General features: G+C 52.2%; 2 protein-coding genes across 2 annotated transcripts; both read left to right on the top strand.

Moving 5' to 3' along the window:
- Positions 1-3,017: 3,017 nt before the first annotated feature.
- LOC136504005 (uncharacterized) lies at positions 3,018-3,422 on the top strand. Its single transcript, XM_066498901.1, has one exon. It carries the CDS (start codon positions 3,018-3,020, stop codon positions 3,420-3,422), a length of 405 nt encoding a protein of 134 aa, XP_066354998.1.
- A 6,830-nt stretch (positions 3,423-10,252) lies between these two features.
- On the top strand, positions 10,253-10,741 carry LOC136504004 (thaumatin-like pathogenesis-related protein 2). The gene has a single exon (XM_066498900.1). The coding sequence runs from the start codon at positions 10,253-10,255 to the stop codon at positions 10,739-10,741; it is 489 nt and encodes a 162-aa protein (XP_066354997.1).
- The last annotated feature ends 1,185 nt before the right edge of the window (positions 10,742-11,926 follow it).

Here is an 11,926-nt window from a genome sequence, read left to right as displayed (position 1 = left end):
AAGTGGATCAATACCAGTTCTACAATGCAAGTTATGGATACACGGCTCATCAAATAATATACTATGCGATATAGCCCTTGTACGTGCCCTGTATGCATAGAAACTTACTTAAAGTTGTATGTAAACTGAGCTTAAATATTAGATTAAAAATGTATGTAAATTGAGCTTAGCTCAGATAGTTATATTCCTCGCAGTGAAACCATCCTACCCATGTTTAAAGTTCTTAACTTAGCTTGATGTCAGTGCATATACTTTTCTGAATTTCTTCTAAAATTGTAACACCCTAAAATTTGCCTTTTCTAAAATAAAGTTAAATTGATTTAAATACTTGTTCTTGTGCTCATGAAATATAGGAAAATAATATTTTTCATTATAATAAAATTTATCATAAGGTTTAGCAACTTTGATCTGCATTCATGTTGTTGCATAGTATTTTTGTATTGAGTGGTTGTTTCAAAACTCAAAAGAGAATTCAAAACTCATTTGAGAATAGCTTTGGAAATTTAGAAAAAAAAAAGAAAAAAAATTTCCCTTACCCTGTTTTGGCCCGAGTGGCCCAGTTCTCCCTCCTTCCCTAACGCGCGAGCCCAGCTTGGCCTGCTCCCTCCTCCCTTTGTTTCGCCTCGCGCGGCCGAGGCAACCAGGTCAGGCCAGCGCAGTCTCTCCTTCACTCGCGGCCCACTCCGCTCAGGCCCAACCGCAGTGTCCCTCCCTCTCGCGACGCAGGCCCAGTCGGTGATCCAGCCCGAGCCGTGCTGGTGCTCTTTCCCCCTCGGCCCAACGGCAAGACCGGCCCACTCCCTTCCCTCCTCTCCTCTCTATCGGGCGCCGACCAAGTCTTGTCCGCAGCCTGTCTCATCAGGGCAGTACGCTTTCCCTTTTCCTCTCCCCCGCTGCCATCCTGGCCCAGTTCCCGCACTCACTGCCACCCAGGCCCGCGTGTCAGCAGCATCTTCCTCCTCACGGCGCCGAGCAAGACTCTGCTCCGGAGTCCGCCGCACGCCCGATTCCTTGGGATACGGCGTGCCCCGCACCCAGCGCCCCTATAAAACCCAAGGATCACCATCGCGCTTCCATATTGCATCTACGTGCCACCCTGGAGCCCTAGCTTCGCTTGTCGTTGTAGCCGTCTGAATCTCACCGCGAAGACGAACTCACCGCCGCTGCTGTAAGCACTGGAGGCCTCCTCTCCGCTTTCTTTGAACCACTGCCGAGCTCCGAGCCGAGGTGAAGAAGCTACCAACGCCTTTCCCTCCTTCTCTCTTTCTCTCTGTGTTGTTCTCTTCACTACTGTAGATCGCAGGGAGCCACCGTTCGCCCCATGCAGCCTAGTGCCTACACCGAGCTATCTCCGTCTGAGAAAAGTGCCTAGGTGAGCTCGCGGTAGTCTTCTCTACGTCCCCGTGTCTTCCCCGTAGATAAACGGGTCCTTTATGTCGTTTTTCGCAATCACCGGCGAGGTGCTCTATTTTTCGGCCATGGCGCCGCTGTCGGCTACAGTGCTGGTCACTCCTGAGATGGGACCGTACCGCCTGCTGCCTACACTCAGTGACGCACACGACTACCTCAAGATGGGACTGTACCGCCTGCTGCCTGCCGCTCTGGACCTCAACAGGTGCTCGGAGCCATAGATGACTGCTACAGACCGTGCTGTGCGTGACGAGGTCGACCCCTGCCTGAGGGCCTCCGAGCAGTACATCATTGCCCAGGATCGCTACATCATGGATGTGGAGATGCAGAACCGCCGCTACCGAGACCTCCTGTTCCGTTGCGATGAGGAGTTCCTCAAGGTGGAGCGCAAGGAGGAGGTGATGGTCGGCAAGCTCGAGGAGGAGCGCATGGGCTATGACAGAATGAAGACCTTCTACGAGACCCGTGAGAAGTCACTTCGGGAGGAGATCGCCAACCTCAAGGACAAAGTTGGGGAGGCTGAGCTTCGCCACGTCTATCTTGAGTCCAAGGTGCTTGAGTGCGAGGATCGGATTGAGCGTCAGAGGCTTACCCTGAGGGAGTTCCACGAGAAGGAGAAGCACCGTGGCATCAAGAAGCTTGCACTGGAGGCCCGTTGCAACACGATGGAGAAGCTGGCCGTGGAGGCTGCCGTCACCACCACCTACAACATGCATCACCTGGTTCACTACATCAAGTGCACCGAGTACCTTTAGGACAAGGTGAACCGCATCAGCCAGGCTTGGATCGACGCTGATCGCAAGCGCGTCCAGGAGATCGGGAAGGTCCAAGACGTCCTCTTACCTGGGATGCACAAGAAGCCACGCAGACAGCCCTTCCACGTTGAGGCCACCAAGCTCAACTTCAAGGCTTGCCCGATGTACGGTTACTCAGAGGTTCCGAGGATAGAGATGCTGGACTACGCTCTCACCTACATCGCGAGGATCCACCGCTCCGACGACGAGCTCCGTGCCATGGAGGGCACTCCCGAGGCTTCCACTTCTGGTCCTTCTGCACCACCCGTCACTCCCGGACAGGAGTAGTTAATGTAGTAGTAGACATGTTGAGCCCTGCATGGCCAGAGATATGACGCACCCATGGAGTAAAGTAGGATGTCCCACTTTTGGAGCTGCCTGCGAGTAGCACGATTCCCGCGAATCTGTCAGTGTAGCTACTGGAGATGTCGCTATGTAATAAATTACTGTAATGGATGTTTTGGATCTTATTGCATCTTATGGTTCTTATTTGCATCTTTGTATGAGTGTTGGATAGAAATCTCATTTTAAATTGATAAACCACTTAACAATGCATCTAACGAAAAATGTTAAATAATGACCTAACCCTGCAGGGAGATGTCTTGCCGCCGTTCTGCTCGTCTGAACAACCGCTTGCTTTCCCCCACACCCATGGCCCATGGTCGTGGCCGTGGCCATGGAGGAGGCAGGGGAGCTCCCTTCGGTGCCAGGGAGGAGCCCGCACCAGAGGAGCCCGCACTGGGGGCGGGTGCCGTCCAGCAGCTTGGAGGAGGAGCACCACCGCCGCCGCCGCCACCATAGTTGGCGGAGGTGATGGACCGCCAAACCCGCCTCTTGGAGGCGCTGGCTCAGGGGATGCTTCACCACCACGGGGGTCCTCCCAATGACTTCCAGCGGAAGTTGGAGGGTTTCCTCAAGCTGAGGCCTCCTACTTTCAACACCGCCAATGACGACCCCATCACTGTCGAGGACTGGCTCTGTGAGATGGAGAAGAAGCTGGACCTCACCACCTGCACTGACGAGGAGTGCGTGGGGGTCGCCGCCCACCAGCTCACTAGCGCTGCACGCGCATGGTGGGATAGCTACTACGACGCCCACGAGGACCCGGGGAGTCTCTCTTGGGAGGAGTTCGCCGAGGCCTTCCGTGAGCACCACGTGCCTGAAGGTGTCATGGATGCCAAGGTGGAGGAGTTTTGCAACATCTCCCAGGGCTCCTAGAAGGTTCAGGAGTACACCACTCGCTTCACCCGCATGATGAGGTATGCTCCAGGTGAGACCAATACCGAGAAGAAGAAGATGTACTGCTTCAAGAAGGGGTTGAACTCTCGTCTCAAGGTGGCCCTCTCGGGTCATGCCTGCCACACCCTTCGCGAGATGGTCAACAAGGTGTTGGAGATGGAGAGGGATCGTCTGGAGGCGGACGCCCTCCATAAGGAGAAGAAGCACCGGTTTGAGAGTTCCTCTTGTGGCCTGGCCCCGCAGAGACCATGTGCTCACATGCTTCCTCCGCTCCGCTCACGCTACACTCAGGGGGCTGTGACCGCTCCGAGCCATGGAGGTGGTACCTACATCGCCAACTACCACTGCCCCACTCAGAGCCGTCCTGCTCCGAGTCGCCCCACTCAGGGAGCTGGCACGTGGAGGACCGCTACGCCCACCTCCATAGGTAGCATGCCCTTCACTTGCTTCGGTTGTGGCTAGCCTGGTCACAAAATCGCTGAGTGCCCCATCAAGAATGGCACACCGCCTGCTCCGACCCAGGCGAGACAAGCTGCTACACCTGCTGCTCCACGCAAGAACGTTGCAGGGGCTATCCGTAGTTGTCTCAACCACATGACCGCAGAGGGCGCCCAGGACGCTCCCGACGTGGTGTACTGTATGTTTTTGGTATAGGGAGTTATACCTTAGGTTTTGTTCGACTCTGGAGCTACTTGTTCATACATTTCCACCAAGTTTGCACGAGAGCATAGCATACCTGTGACCCCCCGCAAGGAGCCCATTGACACCAGTTCACCTTTAGGTCGCATTATATGCACCAAGAGATGTCAGGGAGTGAGTATCACCATTGAGGGCTACCCTTTTCTAGCCGATCTCACCTTACTTCCATCTGAGGAACTAGATGTCATACTGGGAATGGATTGGTTGACACAGCACAAAGGAGTGATATCTTGTTCACCAAGGTATGTAGAGATCACACACCCGAGTGGTCACATAATCCGCTGTAAGCCTAATCAGGGAAAGACAGTCTCTATGTTGTGTGCCTTAGAGGCCAAGACAGTCAAGGAGGTAACCATTGTGAATGAGTACCCTGACGTGTTTCCTGAGGAGTTGCCAGGCATGCCACCTGATCGGGATGTAGAGTTTGTGATTGACCTTCTACCTGGTACCGGGCCTATTGCTAAAAGACCCTACCGCATGTCAGTCGATGAGCTGGAGGAGCTAAAGAAACAGCTCAAGGAGTTGTTGGACAAGGGGTACATCAGACCCTGTGCTTCACCCTAGGGTTCCCCTGTTTTGTTTGTGAAAAAGAAGGATGGATCCATGAGGATGTGCATTGACTATCGAAACTTGAATGCCGTGATAGTCAAGAACAAGTATCCTCTGCCCAGGATCGATGACCTCCTAGATTAGCTGAAAGATGCCAAGTACTTTTCCAAGATTGATCTCAGGTCTAGGTATCATCAGATGAAAATTAGACTCGAGGACAGTCCTAAGACAGCTTTCATCACCAGATACGGGCAATATGAGTTCACAGTGGTGTCCTTTGGACTCACTAATGCCCCGGCATATTTCATGAACATGATGAATAAGGTATTCATGGATGAGCTAGACAAGTTCATGGTGGTGTTCATTGATGACATCCTTATCTATTCCTCCACCGCCGAAGAGCATGAACAACACTTGAGAGTGGTTCTGGAGAAGTTGAGGCAGAATCAGCTTTATGCCAAGTTTAGCAAGTGTGACTTCTGGCTCGAAAAAGTCGCTTTTCTTGGTCACATTCTCACTATTGAGGGAGTCGCTATAGATCCCGCAAAGATTGAAGCTGTGAAGGAGTGGGAACAACCCCACAATGTGAACGATATCCGTAGTTTTCTCGGATTGGCCGGGTACTATCGAAGGTTCATCGAGAACTTCTCAAAGATAGCCAAGCCCATGACCAACCTACTAAAGAAGACTAATGAGTTTGAATGGATGCCCGAGTGCGAGCACAGCTTCCAGACTCTGAAATAGAAGCTTACCACCACTCCTGTTCTTGCCTTGCCCGATATCTAGAAAGACTTCCTAGTCTATTGTGATGTATCCAGACAGGGACTGGGTTGCGTTTTGATGCAGAGTGGGAGAGTCATTGCCTATGCGTCCCGACAGTTGAAGGACCATGAGCAACGCTACCCGACCCACGATCTTGAGCTTGCCGCTGTTGTGCATGCCCTAAAGATCTAGAGGCAGTACTTGATTGGAAATAAGTGTGATATCTACACCGATCACAAGAGCCTGAAGTACTTCTTCACACAAGAGGATCTGAGCATGAGACAGCGCAGATGGCTAGAGCTTATAAAGGATTACGACCTGGAGATTCACTATCATCCGGGAACAGCTAATGTAGTCGCTGATGCCTTGAGCCGAAAGAGCTATTGCCACAATCTGTCCATGGAAGCTGTACCACCCGAGCTGTGTCAAGAAATGGGTGACCTTCATCTTGAGATTCTACCAAAGGGTATGCTAAATGAGCTTCGAGTGCAATACAACCTCAAGGATCGGATCCGCAATGCTCAACTAGAGTGTCCGGAAATATGGGAGATCCAAGAACTCATGAAGAGGGGCAAGTGCCCTGAGTTCAGGGAAGATGTGCAAGGAGTGTACTGGTACAAGGACAGAATCTGTGTACCATCTGATCCCACCTTGCGGCAAGAAATCTTGGAAGAGGGTCATGACTCTAAGTATTGTATCCACCCAGGAAGCACCAAAATGTATGCCGATATGAAGAAACAGTTCTGGTGGAAGAACATGAAGGCAGATATTGCCGGGCATGTCGCGCGATGCGACATTTGCAATAGGGTCAAGGCCGAGCATCAGAGACCGGCCAGGTTGCTTAATCCCTTGGACGTCCCGGTGTGGAAATGGGAGAGCATATCCATGGACTTTATAGTGGGTTTACCTCGAACCCCTAAAGGCCATGACTCGACTTGGGTGATTGTTGACCGACTGACCATGGTAGCTCACTTCATAGCTGTGAGGAATGACTACAGAGTTGAGAAGTTAGCAGATCTGTACATCGAGCACATTCTCAGACTCCACGGAGCCCCCACTAGCATAGTGTCTGATCGTGGCACGCAATACGTGTCCAAGTTCTGGAAGAGTCTCCACAAGGCCATAGGGACTCGACTGGATTACAGCACCGCGTACCACCCACAGACAGATGGTCAGACAGAGAGGGTTAATCAAATTTTGGAGGACATGCTCCGAGCTTGTGTCTTGAAGTATGGGTCTGATTGGGAGAAAAGCATGTCCCTCCCTCCCTCCCCTCCCAGCTTCCCTCTCCCTCCTCCTCCTCCGACGCCCCCTCCTCCTCCCTCTCCGGTGCCCCCCTCCTCCTCCCTCTCCGGCGCGCCCCCATCCTCCTCCCGGATTCGGCGTGGCCCCACCCTCCTCCATCTCCGGCTTGGATCCGGTGCCGCCAAGGCCTCCTCCCTCTTCGGCGCGCCTCCTTCCTCCTCCCTCTCTGGTGCGCCCCCTCCTCCCTCTCTCGGATCTGGCGCGGCCCTCGCCCTCCTCCCTCTCCGACGCGCCCCCTCCTCCTCCCTCTCCTGGATCCGACGCGGGCCCGCCCTCCTCCCTCTCTGGCGCGACCCCCTCCTCCTCCCTCTCCCGGATCCAGTGCGCCCCCTCCTGCTCCGTCTCCCGGGTCTAGTGTGGCCCACCCTCCTCCCTCTCCCGGATCCGGCGCGCCCCCTACTCTCCTCCCTCTCCCAGATCCGGCGCACCCCCTCCTCCTCCCTCTCCCAGATTCGGCGCCCCCTTCCTCCTCCCTCTCCAGCGTGGCCCCACCCTCCCCTCCTCCCTCACCTGGCCCTCCCTCTCCCGAATCCGGCGGCGCCGCCCCCCTCCCGGCCCTCCCTCTCCAGATCCGGCGGCGACGGGCGTGGTGGTGGTGGCGGGCGTGGCATGGTGGCCTAGGCGTGGTGGCACGGCATGGTGGTGGTGCGGCATGGTGGTGGTGAGGCATGGTGGTGGTGCAGCGTGGTGGGGCCCTCCCTTCTTCACCAGCGTAGTGCCGGCTGCGTGGATGGTGGTGGTGCGGCGTGGTGGGGCCCTCCCTTCTTCCCCGGCTTGGTGGCGGCGGCATGGATTGTGGTGGTGCGGTGTGGTGGGGCCCTCCCTTCTTCCTCGGCGTGGTGGCGGCGGTGGTGCTGGTGGTGCGGCCATGGTGTCGGCGGGTCTTTTTTTTATTTTTTTTTGAAGAAAAAGTTGGCCGAGTGTTTTTTGGGCACTCGGCAACGTCTTTGCCGAGTGCCCGACAAAAAACACTCGGCAAAACTAGCGTTTGCCGATACAGGATTTGCCGAGTGTAACACTCGGCAAACCCTTTGCTGAGTGTTTTTTGGGCTTCGCCGAGTGCACCTGGCACTTGACAAACCTCCTGTATCCGGTAGTGAGGCGAATGGTCGCAGCTGGATGTGGTTCTGCACTAATGCCGTACTTTTTTATACGAAGGTTGCCAAAAACTGTCAGCCTCTCAAAATGGATTTACGTAGGTGGCCACAAAATGTTGTCCCTCAATTAATTTATAGAGGCGTACCACTGAAGAGGTTTCTCTCTAAAAACAATGGCCATTTCGACTCATCTCCGTAGATTGAGCCCCGCACACAAAGCCCATCAAACCTGATATCGGCTACCACTGAAGAGGTTTCTCTCTAAAAACAATGGCCATTTCGACTCATCTCCGTAGATTGAGCCCCGCACACAAAGCCCATCAAACCTGATATCGGCTTTAGAAACCCTAAGTCACCCTTCTCACCACGCCCCCCTTCAGCACTTGTATATCCCACCGTCGTTCTCCACCCTCTCTCTCTAAACAGAAGTCACAGAGCTGCCCCTCTCTCTCTAAACAGACACTAGTAGAGAAATGACCTTTCATCCGCTTCGATTTTGGGCTTTAGTCTCGGTATTTTTTGCGTCCGGGAGTAAAGGAAGAATTAGTCCCGGTTGGAGCTACCAACAGGGACTAAAGGCCCCTGTCCTGGCACGCTTTCGCAGCAGGCCACCTTTAGTCCCGGTTGGTGTTACCAACCTGGACTAAAGGTCGACCTTTAGTCCCGGTTGGTGTTACCAATCCGAACTAAAGGTCCTTCAACCTTTAGTCCCAGTTGGTAATACCAACTGGGATTAAAGGGTGACCTTTTAGTTCTGGTTGGTGTCACCAACCCGGATTAAAGGTCTCCCACCTGGGACTAAAGGTACCCCACAGGTTAATTCAAAAGGAGAGTGTCCAGGACCCTGTCACATGTGGTGTACAGCTGAATTGGTAAGGAGTTTATGCGCGAGGAAAGATGTCCTGGGTTCGAATCTCACACATCGCAAGAGAGGTGTCTCTACAATTTCGTTTATTTTTCTCCTGATGATGGACCTTTAGTCCGGTTATGTGACCCGGGACTAAAGGCCAGGACCTTTAGTCCTGGATTCATGGTCCCGGTTGGGAAACGGGGACTAAAGCCAGTTCCCAATCAGGACTACGACCCATTTCTCTGCTAGGGAGAAGTCACAGAGCTGCCCCGTCGTACCCCTCCCTCGCCCCCTTCGGCCACGATGTAGTCATGTAGAGCCTCCTCCGACCATAGCGCGGAGCGCCACCCCCTTGTTCAAACTGCTAGGAGCACGATGCATGCACCAGAGCACGGACGCAGATGCTTGATGGCGGCGGCGGCGACGCACGCGCGGCTCTAGGGCGCGCGGATCAAGCAGGGGCGGCTGCATGGCGGCGGATCGAGCAAGTGCAGCGTTGTGGCGGTGGATCAAGCTGACGGCAGTCTGGATAGCGGGCATGGCCAGCGGTCCCGAGCACAGGTGCCGCCACTGACAGGTCAGGGTTTGTTTTTGTTTTTTTGCTTGCCCGCCTCTGTTATTCATGGTTTCCAGTAGCGAAATGTCAGAGGCGGCAGTACTGCCTCCCTCTGTTAAACGTTTTTACCGGTCTTCAAAATTGTTTTGGTAGTAGTGTTACTGGAGCGTGTTAACTAATTAATGCAAGAGCAATGTATAATGTTTGTACACAAGAAATCTAGTTGGCACACGTACGTGCATTTGATGGATTAGTTTTTGGAAACTGGACGAGAAAGTGTGGAAGTCCAGGGCATCTAATTAATCAGTTAGAGCTCGAAAGTATAGATGGCTGACTTGTGCATGTGGTCATTTCCATGCCACCATTGTATACACACAACAAAATGAGCAACTTCAGTGTACATACTATAGATGGCCATACGGGGCAGGCACGATGGGACGACATGGGCCTGGCCCTAAAACGTATGGCACTAGCACGGCACGTGCACGAAGACCATAGTGCCAGTGCCGGCATAGGCACGGTCTAGGGTTGTGCCTGGGCCGCAGGTTCGGCCCATAGTGCCAGCATGGATACGGCACGACTAATGGGCTGGCACGATAGCCGCCCGATTATTGTCAGTTGTTGGATGGCCATAGATAAACTGCAACCGTTGGATGCATACGAAGACATATATAAACAAAATCCAAAACCTAGCTCCCAGGTCCCCATCGGCCCATCCATCCCTCTCGGCCGCCACGCGCATACCTCTCTCTCTTGTAGTCGTGACTCCGGACTCCCTCCCATTCCCGTTTGCTGTTCTGACTCCCTCTCATTCCTTTGTTGTCTTGTCCTTTATGCGGTGGCGGCGGTGGCAGGGCGTAGCAGCGGTGGCAGAGTGGCATGGCATAGCAGCGGCGGCGGCGCGGGAGAGCGTGCAGTGACAGCTGGGCGTAGCAGCGGCGGCGGCGGGGCAGCAGCAGCACCAGCGCGGCGATAACTCGAGGTCTCGAGCATGGCCTCCGGCCTCGCGCGTGGGTGCCGGGTTGGCACGACCCTGCTAGGCCGTCGTGCCATTGGGCACGGCACGGCATGGCTTGGAGCGTTTAGTGTCGTGCCCAGGCCAAGAGGTGGGCACGGTGACCTGATACGGCACGGCACGGATAGATCATCGGGCCTGCTCGTGCCGTCTCCCAGGTTCAACGGGGGAACTGGCCACTGTGACACCGGCGATTGCGCTGGTGCGCTCTCCTGCACCGTCTCCGGGCAGCCGCCAGCAACGCTGGCCGAGTACACCATCGGTGGCACTGGCAACAACCAGGATTACTATGACATCTCGGTTGTTGACGGCTACAACCTGGCCATGGCCTTCTCCTGCAGCACCGTCGTTGGGCTGGTGTGCACAGACCGTAGCTGCCCTGATGCGTACCAGTATCCCACCGATGATACCAAGACCCATTCATGCAGCGGCAACAGCAACTACCAGGTGACCTTCTGCCCATGAAGCGGCGGATGGTGATCACGTCGAGCGGCGTACTACGTATGATGAAATATATATAACTACCACTATAGCTATGTCTCGTTCTACGTACGTATGAACGGAAATGTGAAAGAATAATTTGATAAATAAGAATATATATATATGGTAAATCATCCATGCGTGCATGTGTACTGATATATGACACACATGTTCCATGTTTGTACTTGGTGATCAGGAACCTTATAAATCTAAACATGTTTCGGCAAATAAAGATGTGGATTTTCAATATGCGCCATGAGTTTCCTGATTTATTTTCTTTCATAGTTCTTATGTTCATGAGCTACCTCCTTACTATAGCTATGTCTCGTATGGCTTAAACTCCATATCTTGACGGTTTACTGTCCAGTTGTGCATTGGGGTGCTGCCTCATGCATCTAGGGGCAGTTTAATCTATATTACTTGAGTTCCATGGGTATGATCTGTAGTTATTGTTGAAAGATACAACTTGACGTTATAAGGATCATGGTCCATATATAGGAGACTCTCTCCCAAATGCTCTAATGTTTTGACTATTAAGAGTGTCCCTTTTCACTGCTAGCTAAATACAAATAGTTTTAACTACAAATTTTTTGATCATGTCTATGGCCTCTCTCCGTAGAAGTCATTTGAAAAGTTCAAAATTTTTAATTTAAAAATATAAGAACTCAAATCATATTTGCGGACCCTAAATGATTTTAAATTAAAAAGTCGTCTCCAACTACAAAGTTCTAGATCTCTTGGATATATATACAACTTTGATATAAATTTCATATTCATTCAACTACATTCAGATAAGCTATAATTTTTTCGTGTTGTACCTATTTTTATTGGTGTTCAAATCATGATCCGGCTAAGAATTGATTTTAGAGTTGGTTGGTGTACACAAATTTATATCTAAATTATGCACCTCATCGCTACAATAAAAGATAATATGAAGTACCTAGTAAATTGGATCCAAATGACACATTGCATTATATAGAGATAAAAGTAACACCGTTTTGCAGAAAAATCACATAACTCTTCCAATATTAAAAAAGGGTAAACTCGTCCTCTAGTCTTCATCTAAATGACTAAGAAATACTATTATTGAATTAAAATTAAACAACCATAATGTATAGTTTCTACCACAATTAGTACATAAAAGAACTAACTCAAATTAGACATATACAA

This window comes from Miscanthus floridulus, chromosome 14, assembly GCF_019320115.1.
Source record: "Miscanthus floridulus cultivar M001 chromosome 14, ASM1932011v1, whole genome shotgun sequence".
Lineage (NCBI taxonomy): Eukaryota > Viridiplantae > Streptophyta > Magnoliopsida > Poales > Poaceae > Miscanthus > Miscanthus floridulus.
Note: the sequence above shows the minus strand (reverse complement) of the source record. Positions and strands in the feature narration are given on the sequence as shown.